We start from the raw sequence: 19,371 nt of genomic DNA on the forward strand, positions 1-19,371 counted from the left end.
TCAAGCAGCCAATGGGCGGCCGTTATCATGCTCCCAAACAGCCCCTTTCCCTTTAAGAAAGGGTTTTTTTAAATAGTGATAGGCATATTTTCAAAGATTTAATGGGTAAATTATATTGGTTTGCCTTTGCTGCTTTTAAAGACACCTCAAAAGGTCAGGGAGCCATTTGTACTTGTCAGAATTCAGCCTGCATCAATTTTTCTGTTTCTCTTGTTTTGTATTCAGAGTAGTGGATCTGATGAGTTTTGCCACTTTGTGATTAAACGGGAACTAATGATTAAATGCTAAAAATCACAGAAGCTCGAGTGGTCAAAAATGGCCAGAGCACAGCAGAAGAGCAGATAACATTACTGGCAATTTTTAAAGGTTAAAAAATGCTTAAATTTGGCTGAGGTCCAAGATAGATAGATAGATGGATGGATGGATGGATGGATGGATGGATGGATGGATGGATGGATGGATAGATGATAGATAGATAGATAGATAGATAGATAGATAGATAGATAGATAGATAGATAGATAGATAGATAGATAGATAGATAGATAGATAGATAGATAGATAGATAGATAGAAATAAATCCTATAATCCTGGACAAACCATTGTTAATGTGGATTCTGTCATCTTCCCATTGTCGTTGCTAGAATCTCATATTTTGTTATTGCTAGAATCTCATATTTTAAAAATAGAAATCTCTCTTGTCATGGAAGGTCGTGATCCCTAACAGAGGCTGTGACAAGAAGCAATATCACTAACTGGAATGAAGTGGTTAGAATTGTTTCTGGCACAAAGCCTGGATTCCCCAGCTTTTCATTGAACCAGCTAAAAAGGTAGTAGCTTTTTTGTTCAGAAAACTTACTTTTAGGACAATTTTCAGTGCTCGGGAAAAAAAAAGAGTCTATTTTTACACAGCCTGCTTGGTGATGTTAAAGAAGAGCTGTCCATGCACAATAGATATTGCACTAACACTAGCAGTCATTCAGTCAGGGCTGGTTCCTCCATGTAGCACTGCAGTTTCAGGGGCCACACAAAGTGCCCCTCCCCCCTGATAAGGGCCACAGACTTCTCCTCCCCTCCTTTTCTCTCTTTCAGGACACTCAGAGTGACACCCCTTTCCACTGGGGGGGGGTCTGTCTGGTTCCACCACAACTACCCTCTGCTAGGGGCCACACAAATCCTTCTGCTGGCTCTGGTGCTGGGGGCCCCGTGAATCCTTAAGCCACTCCTGCATTCAGTTGCTGGCTTCTCTTGTAGTGAGAATGCTGTGGCACAGGGACACTGCAGTATCCAGTGAAGCGTGGTTGCCAGTGTAGTCCCGATTGAGATATCAGGAGGACATCTGAAGCTGGAAGCGTTCAACCAGCCAACCGGCCAGTTACTATTACTGAACTTCTGCTGATTTCCTCCAGGAGCCGTCGAGAGCATTTAAGGGCTAGCAGCAAGTCTGTCACTATAATGGGAAGGAAGGAGGCAGAGGGAAGGGCCCAAAGGAGGCTCAAAGCAGCTTACAATTGCCTACTCTTCCTCTCCCCACAAAAGACGCCCAGTGAGGTAGGTGAGGCTAAAAGAACTCTGAGAGAATTGTGACTGGCCCAAGGTCACCCAACAGGCCTCCTGTCTCAAAGCGGCTTACAATTGCCTACCCTTCCTCTCCCCAAAACAGATACTCTGTGTGGCGGGAAAAGCTCTGAGAAGATTGTGAATGGCTCAAGGTCACCTAACTGGCTGCATGTAGAGAAGTGGGGAATCAAACCCAGTTCTCCAGATTAGAGTCCATCACTCTTTAACCACTACACTATGCTGGCTCTCAAGGAGTCTCAAGGAGGCTTACAATTGCCTTCCCTTCCTCTCCCCACAGCAGACACCTTGTAAGGTGGGTGAGGCTGAGAGCTCTGAGAGAACTGTGTATGAGAGCTCTGAGAGAACTGTGCTGGCCAAAAGGTCAATCAGTTGGCTGTCCGTGGAGGAGTGGGGCATTGAACCCAGTTCTCCAGATTAATGGGCCACTGCTCTCAGCCACTACACCAAGCTGTCTCTCAAGCCAAGCTCCTTTTCCAAGCAGTTCACTTCCACCGGCGTTCATCTGCCCTGTGCTCATGTTCAAGACCCAAGTGAGGCAACAGGGTCATTCCAAATTGTGCATTTGTTTCAAAAAGCCTCTTGATGAACAACACACTGCTGCCCTCCTGTGTCTCAGAATTGTAAGAGACAACGGAGGGATTTAAGTGCTCAAGGAAGCAGGACTGAGGTTCTATCCCCAGACACGTGGATTTCATTGCACTACGGAGGATGTTAGATGAGTGTCTAATCAGGTCACCTGCCCATAAATTATGCACACTGTAACTGACCCAGAGCCATTGGATATAGACACACCTGTAAGGATCCATTTACCAAGACTGTGCCAACAGAAATGTTAGGCTCCTATTTGCCGTTACTACAAGAACTATAAGTGACTAGCCCCCACCTGGTTATTTTGCACCAAGGAACTGGCTGCCTCTACCTAGAAGCTTGGTAGGTAGGCCGTGGATGTAAAATTCAGAGAGGTGAGAGTGGAATGGGATGTAGTATGGGACATCTGGGCTGTCTTCTCAGCCCCAGCCATTCTTTGAAGCCAACATATGGCCAGGCCACTGTAATAGTGGTCAAGGTGTGTGGGGAGGAATGAAAGGAGCGTGAAGGGTCCAGGTGGTGGTGTGACTTCCGATGACATGCCACGTTTAGGGGGGCGTTGCAGGAAGGCGTGGCCAGCTGATGTCACTTCCAGGGGTCCTAGGACCTTGAAAATTTGTTTCAGGGGCTTCTCCACAGTCAAAAAGTTGAAAAAGGCTGACATGGCTATCAATTTCTGTATTTAACAACCCCCCTCAAAAAAAAAAAAACCTTCTAGGAGAGGATCCAGTTCTAAGCATCCGGATCATTCATCTTCATCAGGGGTAGTCAAACTGCGGCCCTCCAGATGTCCATGGACTACAATTCCCATCAGCCCCTGCCAGCATTTGCTGGCAGGGGCTGATGGGAATTGTAGTCCATGGACATCTGGAGGGCCGCAGTTTGACTACCCCTGATCTTCATCATGTGGAAGATGGGCTGCTGGCAGCAGTTGCTTTTATGTTTTGAAATGCCTCTTTGGCTGTTCAGTCCACCTGGAGACAGGTGACCTATACACAATGTGGAGTCAATAGATGAATATCGGGCCAGCCAATTGGTTTTGCAGCTCACAAATGGCGCTTGGAGGCGGGCGTGTGACTCAGTTGTGTTCTCTGCAACTTTCTTTAGGAATGTCCCAGTGGGATTGTTAATGAAGAGACCTTCAAAGAGATTTACTCACAGTTCTTCCCACAGGGAGGTGAGTACAATGCGGATAATGAGCCTTTGTTTGTATACAGGAACAATTGCTATTGTCCTTGCTTGAAAATGTTGCCTGAATACTGCTGCTCTCGTTAATGGCACGTTTCATGCCTGCTTAATGGAGGGGGACGCCAGTTGTTTGGGCCTTTAATTAGGGGTGGGAATGTTACAAGCAACAGCGACTGACAAGAGCGCAAGGTTATTTGTTTAAATGTATAGCTCCATCCCATGGAATGCTTTTCACTTTTCCTGCATTCTAAAAGTAAGGATGCCAGCCTCTCGGTGGGACCTGGGCATCCTCTGGAATTATAGCTCATCTCCAGACTAAAAAGGTCAGTTCCCATGAAGAAAATGCCTGCTTTGAAGGGTGGATTGGGGATGCCAGCCTCCAGGGGGGACCTGGGGATCTCCTGAAATTCTAGCTCACCTCCAGGTGATAGAGATTATTTCCCCTGGAGAAAATGTCTGCTTTGCAGGGTAGACTCTATAGCAGGGGTAGTCAAACTGTGGCCCTCCAGATGTCCATGGACCACAATTCCCAGAAGCAAATGCTGGCAGGGGCTTCTGGGAATTGTAGTCCATGGACATCTGGAGGGCCGCAGTTTGACTACCCCTGCTCTATAGCATTATACTCCACTCCCAGCTCCACCCCAAGACACTCCAGGTATTCCCCAACCCAGAGTTGGCATCCCTAGGTACAAGGCCAAAACAAGCAGGTAAGGTTTGATATTTTTTCAAAAGATGTTGAGGCTCAGGCTTGGAGGCATTTGGGGTGTAGGGATGCCAGTCTTCAGATAGAACCTGGGGTTCTCCCAGTTTTACAGCTCATCTTCAGGCAATAGGGTTCTGTTCCCCTGGAAGAAATGGCTACTTTGGAGGGGGGACTCCATAGCATTAAACTCCATTGAGGTCCCTCCTTGCCCCAAATCCTGCCCATTCCCAGATCCACCACCATAGCTACCCAGTTATTCTTTCCAACCATATTCTGCACCATCACATGACTTCTTGGGTTATTGGAAGCCTCAAGAATGTTCCAAGGGTTTCTCAATGGTAAAAATGTTGAGAAAGGTTGACTTCAGCTCTCTGCATCAAGTCCTCCACCCTGGTCCTGCTGAAAAATATGGCTTCCATGACAATGCTCATGAAAACTGGACTGCTGGATCATTTTGGTTATGTGGTCTGAGTCAACAGGACAGTGTATGCGGCACAGAATTCTTCCTCTTGCCAGCTGACAGAAAGTCAATGCACTGTAAAAGTTTTGATAGTTGAGTATAGAAGACAGGCCATATTTCACTACACCACTTTCTTTACTGATTTATATCCCAGACTTCATAACAGAGACAACACATTAAGTGGCTGCAATTAAATGCTTAAGGGCATCACCCTTCCCTTGATGTTTGATCGCAGTTGTCTTCACTGCCTTGGAATGACCACATGAATCACAAGAAAAAAACAGAAATATAGGCAAGATTGCTACAAAAATGCTGTCACCTTTATTAAGAACATGAGAAGACACAAGGTGGCCAACTGGTTCCTCCGGATGACCAACAACAGGGCAGAGAGGCCAAGGTCTTCCTGAGAAGAGCATAAGAACGGTCCTGTTGGTCCATAACAATAGTCCATGTAGCCCAGCATCCTGTCTCATACAGTGGCCAATCAATTCCTTTGGAGAGCCAACAACGGGGCAGGGAGGCCGAGGCTTTCATAAAAATATCAGAAGAACCCTGCTGGATCAGACTAATAGTTATCACTGCAGCCAGTGGTTAAGAGTAGTGGTTAAGAGCAATGGCTTCTAATCTGACAAGATGGGTTTGATTTCCTGCTCCACCACTTGCAGCCAGCTTGGTGACCTTGGGCTCATCACACTTCTTTGGAAACTGAATCAGATAAGTAGATTTAAAACCTGTGGAGCTTTTAAATAATCAAAATCAAAAGGCTTTGTTAACTTTCAGCAGCCTTAAATTTCCAAAGATGTTGGTCCAACAGAAAGCATTTTGGAAACCCAGGAGATTTGCTTTTTAATAAACATAATTTTAGTACCATTATTGATTGTTTTGATAATAAGGCTCAATGGTACAACAAAACCATGTTCCCTGTAACTAAGGAATGGAGGGGGGGGGGTAAGCATGACCAATCTTCAACAAAGGACCTGATCTCTTGGACTTATGATCATCAACTGAGATTGTATCATTGATAATATTTTAGAGGAACAGGTACTGGATTTACCTACAGATGAGCAAAAAAATGGTGACCGACAGACAAGAAACTGTAAGAGTAAACCTTAAAAATGCACTGCATACTGCCCACCCAGAAATTCTCTGGTGAATGGAGGAGCCATTGGAGGACCCAACTACAATAGATAGAAGAAGAGTTGGTTCTTATATGCCGCTTTTCTCTACTGGAAGGAGTCTCAAAATGGCTTACAGTTGCCTTCCCTTTCCTCTCCCCACAACACAGCAACATATATATTTAGAAGGCCTGCAGAATTTCATCTCAAGATGGATGTGTATCAGCCCATTACCATGAATTCTGCCCTACCACCAATTTTGCGAGAGAATCAAGAAACCCCAACTTCTCCATCGGAATGTAGTGATAAACTTGGGGGTGTTGTTAATGGCTGCATTCGATATATACGCAACTCTTCAGGACAACTCATGGAAGTTGATTGACTCTTAAACTCCCTTCCACCCTCAACACTAAAGCTCATCTTATGGAATATAGCAGGGTGGAGGCACAGGCCTTCAGACTGATTTTCGGGAATATATTAAGACCCACGATATCGTTCTTATTCAGGAAACCTGGGCCCAAACGTCAATTTATCTCACAGGACTTAAATCTTATTCCCTGATGCTAAAATTCCCAAAATTCTAAAAAATCTGCAATGGTAAATAAAACAGGCTTCATGCCAGAAGCATGGACAAATGCTATAGTAGTACCCATATACAAGAAGGAAAAAGGACCAGATTTAATTTCTGCAGGAAGTTTTCTGCGGAATTTTTTTGGGATGCCAAGTCGTGTATCGCAGGTGTCCTCAACCTCCGGTCCGTGGCCTGGTACCGGGTCACAAATGCCATGGAACCGGGCCGCCAGCAGCTGCGCCTTCCTCTCCCCCCCGCAGCGAGAGGGGGGAAGAAGCAGGCATGGCCACCGGCATGCCAGCGACGCAAACACGCACACACGGAGCTGCCGCGCATGCGTGTTTGCGCCCTGCTGGCGAAAACGCGCATGCGCGGCAGCTCTGTGCATGCATGTTAGCGCCACCTAGTGGTCAAAACGCGCATGTGCAACAACTGTGCATGCGCGTTTGTGAGTGGCGGCGGCGGCCGGGCCGCCGGCTCTCACCAACCCTCGGAGGCGGTCCCCGACTACTAGAAGGTTGGGGACCGCTGGTGTATCGTATGCAGCTTTATTTATTTATTTATTTATATTTATATACCGCCCTCCCCGGGGGCTCAGTGTGGTTTACATAAGAACAAGCAACAATACATAAAACAATCTATGCTTGGAATCTGGTCAGGGTTTACTTGAAACTAAAGCATGACTAATAACCATTACATATTGGCTGTATCTATATTCTAACTCAAACCCATTGAGTCTCATCTATCAAAGGCACAATGAATCCAGTTTTTCAAACTGGTTGGTCCATACTGCCTTGGACTCATTACCGCCTCTCTCAGAATCTGAGGCTTTCCAAACCATAAAGTGCAGGTTCCTAGACACTGAAATACAAAATCTTACTAGTACAGCCAATGCTACCTGCTCTCCCTTGAATCTGGGGGATCGCACCTAAAGTAGGCCAGATATTAAAGTAGGCCTTTATTTACACCATCTCCTAACACCAGACTAACAGACAGCCTTCTCTCTGGCCAAATGCAATGCCCTACTCTCAGCAATTCTTTTAGGAAAAAAATCCAGAGTTAGATATTGTCCATGTAAAACTAGCAATATCAAAATTGTCCCACACATCCTTTTTTATTGTCCTTTTTATACCAGTATCCGTATAAAATATTTGAACCCAATTTTGGTGAATAAATGAGGATTTTTTGACCTTTTAGAAGTTTCCTTTCTTTGGGATAACTCCAATACAGGAATAATAGAAAATGTAGCTAAATTTCTGCAAGGTACCATCAAACTGCACCACCCACTCCAAGTTTCAAGTGAATTGGACCAAGGGGGTCAAGTTTACAGATTCCCATCCAAGGAGATTACTCTTAGCATGCATTCGGATACCTCCTCTGAACTCTAAAATGGTGCTAGTGGAAGAATTCTGGCCAGGCACAATGTTGTTTTTTTTAAAGAACCCTGTCTACCATGACTGCTTTGCTGTTACAATATATTACTTTTCTGCCATTTCTTCCCCCTCCCTTTCACAAAGTAAAAGTTGCACATCCCCCATCCCTTTGTGTCAGTCTGCCATTATAAGGATGTACCAAAACAAAAGAGCCTCTTGTGGCGCAGAGTGGTAAGGCAGCCATCTGAAACCTTTGCCCATGAGGCTGGGAGTTCAATCCCAGCAATCGGCTCAAGGTTGACTCAGCCTTCCATCCTTCCATGGTTGGTAAAATGAGTACCCAGCTTGCTTGCTGGGGGGTAAACAGTAATGACTGGGGAAGGCACTGGCAAACCACCCCGTATTGAGTCTGCCATGAAAACGGCAGAGGGCATCACCCCAAGGGTCAGACCTGACCCGGTGCTTGCACAGGGGATACCTTTACCTTTACCTTTTTACTAAAACAAATAAGAATGCCTACTGGGAACATTGGGAGAGCCTGCTGTCTGAAGGCTCATTGGATATAATGAGAGATAGAATGCCAGTTGACTTATATAGGAAATGTATTGCAGCACACAAAAGTTGCAATAAAAATGCGGAACACCCCAGGATCTGTGTACAGTGAGGAAGTCTCTTCCCGTCACATGAATAACTGGTTGGAAACTCTGCTCCAGTCGATCCTGCCGCTCCAGCTGATCTTTGGTATAGCTGAAAAATCCAACTTTTATTCAGGTGCAGCTAACAGTTCACATTCTTCCTTGCCTTACAGATTCCACAACATATGCACATTTTCTGTTCAATGCGTTTGACACGGATCACAACGGAAGTGTGAGCTTTGAGGTAAGGGACGTCACTTTTCAGTCACCGCTGGTCTAAAAGTTATGATTTTGAACAGTAAGTGCATGATGCAGGCCAATTTAGGAGTAGTGATTGCTGTTATGTTTCAGGTTCCAATTCAGCATCAGGTTAAAAATCCTTTAAACTAAACACGTATTTGTGATTCTCTCATTTAAAGCAATGGTACTTAGAAGTGCTTCACTTTGGCTGGACCATCACCATATTGTATAGCATTAAAAAAAATGGTTTGATCAATCGATTTGTCAGATTTTTAGCTGCTCCATCTGCCCAAGGGAATTATGGGACATGACCAGGATCTAATTCCATGATACACATTTGTCTGTTACTTGTGGGATGCCATGATGCTTGGCTGGAGACAGATGAGGCTAGCAACAGGTCTCTTTTAATTACTCTGTTCTACAACTGGAAACCCATCTGCCCATTAATCACTAATCTGGGCATTTTTATTTCCTCTACCATGTTTTTCAAACTGGAGTTGAACCCAAAGGACTGATAACCTGATAACCTTATAAACTCAGCTTGTTATTCTAGCCAGGCTGTTGAATCTGCCAAATGTCTTTATTATACTGCATATTTGCTGGATATTTTCATGATGCACTTTACTAATGTACTGCTAATGTACTCTCTCCTTATATTTGTAGTCTTGTGATTTCCTTTTCATTGTCTGAAGCAGCGTGCCTGCATACGAAAGCTGACACCTTAGTAAAACTTGGTTGGTCTTAAAGATGTCACTGGACTCAAACTTTGTTTCTTTACCAGTTTGTGTCGAGGAATTATTAGACTGAGACTATTTTGAAACCCATCCCCCTGAAGCAGGAATTATGTTAGGGGTGACAACTTCTAGGTAGGACCTGGCGGTCTCCCAGAATTGCATCTGATCAGGATCAGTTTCTCTGGTTCAGTTGGAGGACATTTGGCAGAGGTGGCCAGACTGTGACTCTCCGGATGTCCACGGACTACAGTTCCCATGAACCCCTGCTGGAGAGCCACAGTCTGGTCACCTCTGCGTTATGGCATTAAACTATGCGGCGGTCCCTCCTCATCCCAAATCCTCCCTTTCCCATGTTCCACCCCAAATCTCCAGGGATTTTCCAACGTGGAGTTGGCAGGCTTACACAGTGGAAGTTTCCCTGTTAGGATTCATCCCCTGGATCCAGAAAACATCTAACTTGGAAAGGAACTGTGCTTTCCAACCGGGAGTAGCAGTAGAAACAGGATCAAAATTCTGCTTTAGTTTCAGAATTTTGTTGTTCCGCAGAAAAACCGCTTTGACCTGTCTCCGAAGTAGAGTCGTTTTTTAATTCGGTGCAGTTTTTAAAATGTATTTTTAAAAGATGTGCACTGAAACCTGTGCACTTTTTTTTTTTTTTACAAAATCGTGTTAATTGTGGAAGACCAAGGAAAAGAGGCAGGAATTGTTCTTTAAGTGGTTTTCGTTTCTCGCTTTCAGCATCCTCCGCCTTCCAATTAGCACCCACATCCCATAATACCATTCCAAGGCCGAAGCAATGTCAAGAGTCTGGTACCCTCTTAATGACTGATTGTGTAATCAAGGTGTCGAGCGCAATTGTTGTCGAGCATCGGTGCTCAAACCCCCTCGAAGAAACTGAACAATCCCTTCCAGAAATAATCATCTTTACAAGATTTTGATGGTGTTTCTGTCAGCAGATCCTTTAAGGCTGAACTCCAACGCCAAGAAGCCCTTCTGGGTCAGGGGATGCCCTTTTGATAACACTGGAGTGTAATTCCAAGTAAATGTTCTTAGGGATGGGATATAAATGTGCTCTGGGTAAATAAAAAAATATCTGGTGAGTCAAATGGGTATAAATAAACGTGTTGGAAACAGCAGAGGTGAAATGGGAGAGATTATCTTCTTGTCACCTTCCTCAGGGGCCAGTGGTTAAAAGTGTTGGAAAGCCAGATTTGATGCCCTCCTCCTCCAGATGCAGAAGCTGGGTGACCTTGGGCCAGTCACAGAACTATTCTCACAGAGCAGTTCTGTCAGAGCTCTCAGCCCAGCCTACGTCACAGGCTGTCTGTTGGGGGAGAGGAAGAGAGGGCAATTGTAAGTCAGTCTGAGACTCTCTCTCTGTCTGTCTGTCTGTCTGTCTATAAACTCTTCTTCAACTACTATAGAAAACCATGGCAGAAGTTGGGAATGAAGTGCCACATGTCCAACATTTTTCCTTCTGCTGCTGCTGCTATGCTGCCATTTCCCAATTCTTTTCAGTTGATTTTTAAGGAACATATCACTAAATCTATATTGGAAGTTTCCTACTTTCATATGGTTCTTTCTGGGTAGACTTGCATGTCCAAACAGCTTTGAGGAGTCTTGGGAAGCTGGAATTCAGCCGAAGGACAGAGGTCCTCATTTGTACCTTCGGCGTATCACTTTTTATTTGCTCCTAATCTCACAATGGCAGAAGCAAGCAAGGAAGCAGATGATGGTACTGTAGACTCTGGAATATATAGCCTTTTAATCTTCCCCAGGCCATTTTGGGGATTTGCTTGTCCCCCTTTTTTCATGCCTGGAACGAAATCTGTGGGATTCGGCTGGGTGCCATCTGTTTCTCAAAGCTCAAAGGGTATTTCGGTGTTTGTACATGACGTTGTGCGGAGAGCAAAGGATTTCTAAAAGGAGTGAGAAGCTGCTTTGCGTAATGGCATGGAGGAAAACAAACATATTTGCAGGCCTAGGGCTTAGCAAGAAGGGGTCTTACGGAGAGACGCAAAACACACGAGACAACATTTTGAAATAAAACCACATCCTTTTGGAATAAAACCAGGCCACAGCATTTATCGATGACAAAAAGAAGAGCTTTTTAATTTAATATGCTTTTCACTACTCAAAGGAGCCCCAAAGCAGCTTACAAGCACCTTCCCTTCCTCTCCCTACAGCAGACAGCCTGTGAGACGGGTGGGGCTGAGAGAGCTGTAAGAGAACTGTTGTGAGGACAGCTCTAAGAGAACTGTGAGTAGCCCAAGGTCACCCAGCTGCCTGCATGGGGAGGAGTGAGGAATCAAACCTGGTCTTCCGGATTGGAATCCGCTGCTCTTTAACCACTATACCACAATGGCTCTCAAAGAGCATTGGTGAAGCATGGGGACAGATCTCAGAAAACCCAGGAGTGACAAACATGAGTGATAGCACAAGGATGGCTGCCATTGAGTTGTACCATTTGACACGTGGGGTGATCCTGGGCACAGCTCATCTGGGCATACCGCATGGTGACTCAAAACCCAAGATCCCATAAGGCAGCCTTTTTCAGCCTTTTGACCATGGCGAAATCCCTGAAACATTTTGCAGTGCCACGCATGCGCAATTTTGCCCGCACATGCGCAATGCACGGCCAGGCAATCACCCTCCCTGCTGATGCCGGTCCCCAGCCTCAAAATGGTTGGGGTCCACTGCTGTAGAGCAACAGGAAAAATGGGCTCCAGTGACATCTAGTGATGTTAGTGGACATCTGAACCTCTGGGACAAGCCCTGTAACCCCTGGGGAGCTCTCAGATACCCCCTTACCATAAAAAAGGGGATCCTTACCATAAAAAAAGAGGGAGGTAGACACACACATAGGCCTGTCTCTCCCCAACGGACCCATTCAATTGTGCAAAACTGCCATCTATATATACAAATACGCTCCACACTCCCTCCAAAAGGGAGGGTGGGTGGGGATCCACAGAAAAAAAAACTCATGCTGCTCGAGCCACCGCTGCACAGAACCAGCCAAAACTTCCTACACTTGAGCAAGCCAGAAGATGTGGGGCTGGCCAGCAGTCCCCTGAGGCTACCACCTTCACCAGCCATCAAGCAAAGGGCAAGAAAGCCTCCCCCAGAAAACCCACATTATAACCTGACCATTTTCACAGAAGTCTCGGCCGTGTTTGAGTCTCTGGCCTTATCAGTGGGACATCTGAGACTGAAGCGTGTCCCTGTTTCTTAGCCCATCACAAAAGCAAGTGTACGCGCACATACACAAGAGTTAAAAGTTCTGGACCAAATGCATTATAATCTCTATTCACAATCTCAGTTCAGTTTTTTAGCTGTTATTACACTCCTTCTATTTAATCATTGTAATTAGCCGGAGGAAAGAATTCGCTCCAGAACAGTCTGCCACCAATGGCGTATAAATACATGATTAAAAATTATTCTGGCACAGGGTGTGGATTACCCCAAAGCATTAAAATTAGAATTTCCCACAAGCTATATACATATACATGGAGACAGTAAATTAGCAGTGTATAAAGACTGATAACCTGGTAACCACGTAAACTCGACTTGTTATTCTAGTAAGACTCTTGAATTGCCTAAAGAACTTCCTTACATGGTATAATTGTATATTTTCTTGAGAATTTCTGGAGGAGCTGAAAGAAATATCTTTGGACATGCGTCTGCCCACTACCGACCTGTCTCACATCTAGCGTTTCTGGGGACATTGGTGGAAAGGGCTGTGGTGGACCAAATATCAACATTCCTGAAGCTTCAGTCCTAGACACAGCCTAATTAGGCTTCTGGCCTGGCCATGGGGTAGAAACAGCTCTGGTCGTCCTGACGGATGACATCCACCTTCAGCTGGACCAAGGCGGATCAGTGCTGCTCACAGCAGCGTTTGACATAGTTGACCATGAGCTTCTAGCTCGCTGCCTCACCAATGCTGGGATACAGGGGACAGCCCTCCAATGGCTGATGTCCTTTCTTTGGGGGGTCACGATCAGAGGGTAGCAATTGGAGAGAGACAATCAAGCCACCACCAGTTTGCATGTGGAGTCCCACAGGGAGTGGTCCTCTCTATATGTCTCTTTTTGCCCAGCTGGTATGGCTGGTACTTGAATGGGAGACCATCAAGGAAGATTTTGCAGAGGAATGCAAGAGCAAGTCACCCCTACTTCTTACTGGCTAGGGATGCCAAATCTGTTGCAGCTTGACGATTCATACGTACATACATAGTCGAGTGGAGAACATACATACACACAGGAATAGTTCTGTTGGTTTCAGTGACCGATCAATAGGATTTCCGTGATACCTTTGTGCATGATCCAGCCAAAGTTGCACATAACTGATTCCTGCTGGAGAATAACTATGTCCCTTTGGAATCAACGGGACTTAAAATGGCTCAAATTGATCAGATCACCCTGTTTTTAGTTTCTTCCAGTTCTAAAGGGAGGGGGTGAAATAAGGCTGTTTGCTCACCTTAGCAGAGTGTTCTGCACTTGTTTTTTCTTCAAACTTTACAACATGCATTATTATTTTGAAGTCACCACAAAAAAGCACCCCCCTCCCATCTTTCTAAAATCTCCTTTGTCTTTCAGGATTTTGTTATGGGACTTTCTATTTTGCTCCGGGGGACAGTGCAAGAAAAACTTAACTGGGCTTTTAATTTATATGACATAAATAAGGATGGTTATATAACAAAAGAGGTAAGGAGTCTCTTTCACTCATTGTAATTTGAACCGGTCCCCAAATGCCTCTGCAGGGAAATATGCCAGACGTAACCTGCTGTAATATTGAATCAGCCACTGGAGGGAGCAAAACATCGACTGAAAAGATCCCCCCCCCCCAGCAACAAGAACGTACAAGCGAGGGAAACGAGAAGGCAGAAAAGCCCAACGTTTAGTTCCAGAATCTAAATAAATATAAAACTGATCTAGCAACAATAAAAAGCTAAAAAATCTTATGAGTGAGAAATCCATCCAGAAAAATAATCCAGTGAATGAAGAATACTTGCTTGACCATTAAAATTACAGTTGGTCATACTTGTGTTCTGCTCCACCTGCACCCGGACACAAAAATGGAGTCAATTTATGTAATCTCAGTGATCGTGGTAAGGGGTTCGTAGACTGATTTAATAATGTCTTTTGGGGGTGGTTGGGAAGGGTGGGAGGTAGCTGTTAATTATGTTTTATTGTTTTACTGTATTTTATTGATGATGTGAGCCGCTGTGAACTAGCTGGCCTAGGAGTGGTAGCATAAAAGTTTAATAAATAATAATAAGTAAATGGGGTTTGTATGAATTATATGTTTGAACGCTCCCCCTGAAAAAAATGCCTCAAACATACTCAGGGTATCCCAGATTCTCCCCTCTTCCCCTGCAATAGAGGCTTTTCCACATTCTCATTTGCCTTGCTTGTATGATCCTGTAGCCTCATTATTTTGTTGTTCTACCTGTAGTGGTCAATTTAGTATTACATTACTTTATGACCAGCATATCTCTCTGTTAATTTAAACTGCAGGTCTCAGAGCCAGTTATAAAGCAATGCCATATCAAATAACTACTAGGGGAAGCAAAACGTGAGAGTAACAGAACCCCCTTCCCAAGCAGCAGGAACACACACAAACGTAGAAAAGCCCATAGGCTAGGCTGAAAGATAAGAAGGGGCCCAGCTTATTCAAGTGAGTTTCATAGCTGAATGGGGATTTAAACACGTAATTTTCTAGCCTGGTTCTATCCTTTCCAAGGCAACGTGTGTCTTTTTCTTTTTTGCTCCACAGGAAATGCTTGATATTATGAAAGCCATATACGATATGATGGGGAAATGCACTTATCCTGTTCTCAAGGAGGATGCACCCAGGCAACATGTCGAAATATTTTTCCAAGTAGGCAAATTAGTAAAGAAAAGCATAATTTTAGAAACATCACATTGACATATTGCTTTGTGACCAGTGGCTCTTATTGGGTGTCCTTTACTTCCATGACTAAGTCCCCCCTTGCAGTCTGGCTCCTAATTTTCTCTTTTTGGGGGGTTTGGCCTGTCAGGGGGAACTGTTATTTGGTTGGGTATAATATATGGAGATTCAGGCTCACATCCTATGCATCATTCCCTTCATGCTATCCTTGAGCCACTGCAGAGGTTTTACGTTGTCGCTCGCATCCTGTTGCTAGTTCTTCCAGGTTCACAAGGTCGGTGTTTTTCAAGGAGAAGTGCTAATGGCACAAGAAGTGAGCTTTGTGATGGAGAAAAGCCTCCCCAGCAGAAACTAGGGAGAGATGTAATAGGATCCAAAATCTTGACTTGAATCTAGCTGTGAATCTAGTGCTGTAATATACAGAAACAGAAAGAAATTTCCAAGCTGGCAATTCAAAAAGCTTTGTTCAGAACGAGTTCCTAGGTATAAAACCTCATTTTCATATTTTACTTCCTCAGTAAACTTATTTCTGAATTGACTTTTTTTCAGGGATACAAAGTCTTCAACCCAAAGTCTTAGACCCAAATTATATGGCTTAAAATATAAAGTATAAGTATATAAAATATAAGAATTAGGTAGTAGGTTGAAGATTTTGTTTGTATCCCTGAAAAACAATTCAAAAATAAGTTTATTGAGGAAGTAAAATACGAAAACGAGGTTTTATACTTAGGAACTCGTTCTGAATAAAGCTTTTTGCCATCACCAGCTTGGACATTTCTTTCTGTTTATTCATCTTTGGCTGACGGGTCGTCTCTGCTTGTACCAATTGTAATATACAGACAAGTGACATGAATCTCAGCCAACACACAAGGAACTTGGTTAAATTTATTTTTTATTTATTTATAATTACATTTCTAGACTGCCGCTCCCAGCATAGCTGGCTTGCGGTGGTTCACAATAAAATCAAGCCATAAAACATACCAGTCAAAAATTTAAAAACATCATAATTCCCTAAAAACCCTCAGAAACATAGGCTTAGAGGGCAGTTTAAGGAAACAACTCCTTCCCCAACGCTACCACAGTTGGAATCTATGTGGTGCAAAATTGAACAGCTGGCGATGGAAAACATTTTGTTATTATCACTATTCTTACTATTACTGGATTTAATTTCCATCACTCTCGGCAAGCCGTCTCGTGGCGGGTTACAGTAACCCCCCCCCCACATAAAAGGCACATTGTCATATCCCCACTAAAAATTGTGTACCCGTGGCAAAAGCTATCCTCCTACCCCTACAGCAGCGACAAGCTACCTCTCGGTGTGCCATACGGTTACTACGTACACCGGCAGTCCACCAACAGGGTTGGTGTCACTTCTGTTACCCATCTGAACATAGTCCCTGTTTTGCAAGGGCAATACAAGAAGCTGACCTGACTCATGCAACATTTCTTCTTTGGCAGAAAATGGACAAAAATAAGGACGGCGTCGTTACTATGGACGAATTCATTGAAAGCTGCCAAAAAGTGAGTTGTGGTGGTCACTTTTCAGCGATTGTTCTGGATGTGGTCTTCAGCGCGAGGTGGGCAAACTAAAACTTTTGCATGCACAATACTGCGCCCTCCTCCTGCACTCTTAATATTGCTGTGTTGACTGTTCAGGTGGGTAGCCATGTTGACCTGGAGAAGAAGAACAAAGTTTGAACCTGGTGGCACTTTTAAGACCAACAGTTTAATTCAAGGTATAAGCTTTCGTGTGCAAGCACACTTCCTCAGAGACTGCGGGTGGTTGAGGAAATTCCGTTTCCCGGTACCTGAAGGAGCGTGCTTGCGCACAAAAGCTTATACTTTGAATTAAAATGTGCTGGCCTTAAAGGTATGACTGGTCTCAAACTTTCCTGTGTTGACATAAGAAAAACTGACACCAGCCAGCCTTGATCGTCTTCCATGCGCTTCACAAAATGAGCTCCGATTTGTGAAAGCTTACACTACAATAAACATGGTTAGTCTTTGGGGTGCTCCTAGACCCTTGATTTTAATCTCTGCCCAGGGCTCCTCTGACAAACTCTCCCTGCTAAGATCGGTCCTGCCTCATCATCCATGAATTGCTTTGGGGCAAAAAAAAAAAAAGAGTGTCACCCCAAAATGCATATGCCACTTCTGAATCATGTTGAAGTCATGGAGGGCCATTGCTGAAACGTCAGGTGTTCTTCTCTTTTTGGGGGGAGGTCCCACCTTACCACCTGGCTGATGCACAATGGAGAGGTGAGGCCTGGCTACAGGGGAGCCCCACTCCTGCCAGGGGTTTTGGTATCTCAATTTTAAAGCTGCATCTTTCCGCCTGACTTTTCTTCGATGAAAATCTTTCTGCTTCTTTAAACTTGCAGTTTTGAACTCTCTCGCTCAGGTAACGAGGCGCTGTGTTTTTCTTTATAGGATGAAAACATCATGCAGTCCATGCAGCTCTTTGAAAATGTGATTTAACTCTGCGCAGTCCTTTGAGTTAATGGACACTATGAACAATTCAGCAGCAGCAGCGACTCCATACCAGGCGTCCCTACTCTGGGATCGCCCAGCTTTACACAGAGATGTGTATAATGCAAATAAGCTTTGTTTAATAAAAGCCTCTGTAACGAGACGGTATTTCCCCCCCCACTAGTTGAGATGAAACAGTCCTCTTTTTAAACTACGCTCTTGCAGATGATCCTTAAACTGCACTGGATCTGGAGAACACGCCAAAGGAAGACAGTGAAAAAAATGCCATTGTTGCTGTCCCACTGTTGAGAGATCATGTTCGAGAGACAGAGGGGGAGACGAAAAAGACAAGGTGTTCTACTCATTTCAATCGGGTTGGATTCAGGTGGGCTGCCCTGTTGGTCTGAAGCAGCAGAACAAAGTCTGAATTCAGTTGCCACCTTTATGCCCAGAATTAAGCCTTGTTGGTCTAAAGGTACCAATGGACTCTAACTTTGTTCATTTCTTATCAGATGAGTTTCTAGAATGTAAAACTTTTTCAGCCTCTTTAAAAAAAATTTCCCATTAGTTCTATGTTGGGCACAATAGTTTCTGGCAATGGGCAGGGTCTTTATATGGCATAAAAAGTAATTTTTTTTTCTTCCTCCCTGTTCTGTGCCACCACCATGTCCCTTTCAATGACTCCAGGCACGAGGATGCTTCTGCATGCCTTTTCCAGAGTTCATGTTCTTCCCTGAAGCAGGGAAGCGGCAGGGGAGGTGGGCAAATCCAAGGTGTAGCTTCCATACCCCATAATGCCCTGCCAGACTGAGTACAGGTACCTGAGTATACAGGTAGTGCCCACCAAGTGAAGGCTTGCAGCCTGTGTTTCTCAGTACAGTGATCTGCATTTTTTAAAAAAAATCATGATCGCTCATTTTATGGGGGAAAATGTTCTTTTATAGTAAACATTTTAAATGATTCAGGTAATTTGCTAGCTGCCTACTACAAATGTCTTCTGTCTGCAAGACTACCCATATACGTGTAATTCTACCGGAGTTTTAAACGACTGCCTCTTTAGTTAAAGTCGAGAGAAATCAGACTGCGATTTAGTTCTTAATTTGGTGGGCTAATTGCTGCTTCAGGATACCAATGTAGTTAAATGTCTCACGCTAAATTGCCTAGCATCAGCAGGGCCCTGCATTTTGAGTTATTTTCGCCTCCTGCATATCTGCCAAAAAAGTTTGGGAAATAAAATATTTATTTAAAAACTGGCTAGTATCTATCATCATTGAACATAGAAGGAAAGCTCCGTAGAGGGAGGGTGGAAAGCCAGCAGTGCAATTCAAATCAACAGCAGGAACGGCAAAGCAGGAATAACAAAGAGCCAGTTTGGTGTAGTGGTTAGGAGTGCGGACTTCTAATCTGGCATGCCAGGTTCGATTCTGCGCTCCCCCACATGCAACCAGCTGGGTGACCTTGGGCTCGCCACGGCACTGATAAAACTGCTCTGACCAGGCAGTGATATCAGTGCTCTCTCAGCCTCACCCACCCCACAGGGTGTCTGTTGAGGGAAGAGGAATGGGAAGGTGACTGTAAGCCGCTTTGAGCCTCCTTCGGGTAGGGAAAAGCGGCATATAAGAACCAACTCTTCTTCTTCTTCTAACTCAGCACATGATGAGGTGTGAAGTCCAGAGGATGAGAGAGACAGAGAAGGACAAGGACAAGGATAAGGAGGGGAGCAAACACATGCCAGCCAAGTCTAGGGTTCTGCACTTTGGTGCGGTTTGGTCGCTTCGGCAATCACCAAAGCCTGAGACGGCC

At 44.5% G+C, this 19,371-nt stretch overlaps 1 protein-coding gene across 11 annotated transcripts in view; it reads left to right on the forward strand.

Moving 5' to 3' along the window:
* The window catches only part of KCNIP4 (potassium voltage-gated channel interacting protein 4), a 410,617-nt gene extending 391,799 nt beyond the window's left edge, over positions 1-18,818 (forward strand). For 7 of the 11 annotated variants that reach the window (XM_077301553.1, XM_077301562.1, XM_077301559.1 and 4 more), the window contains 5 exons: positions 3,275-3,344; positions 8,386-8,456; positions 13,785-13,892; positions 14,965-15,069; positions 16,558-16,851. In XM_077301553.1, coding sequence (XP_077157668.1) covers positions 3,275-3,344; positions 8,386-8,456; positions 13,785-13,892; positions 14,965-15,069; positions 16,558-16,689 — 486 coding nt within the window. In that variant the 3' untranslated portion in view covers positions 16,690-16,851. Of the gene's footprint in view, positions 1-3,274; positions 3,345-8,385; positions 8,457-13,784; positions 13,893-14,964; positions 15,070-16,557; positions 16,852-17,529 lie in introns of those variants that run through there. The other 4 variants (XM_077301554.1, XM_077301561.1, XM_077301560.1 and 1 more) reach the window with 1 other exon arrangement.
* The last annotated feature ends 553 nt before the right edge of the window (positions 18,819-19,371 follow it).

This window comes from Paroedura picta, chromosome 10, assembly GCF_049243985.1.
Source record: "Paroedura picta isolate Pp20150507F chromosome 10, Ppicta_v3.0, whole genome shotgun sequence".
NCBI lineage: Eukaryota > Metazoa > Chordata > Lepidosauria > Squamata > Gekkonidae > Paroedura > Paroedura picta.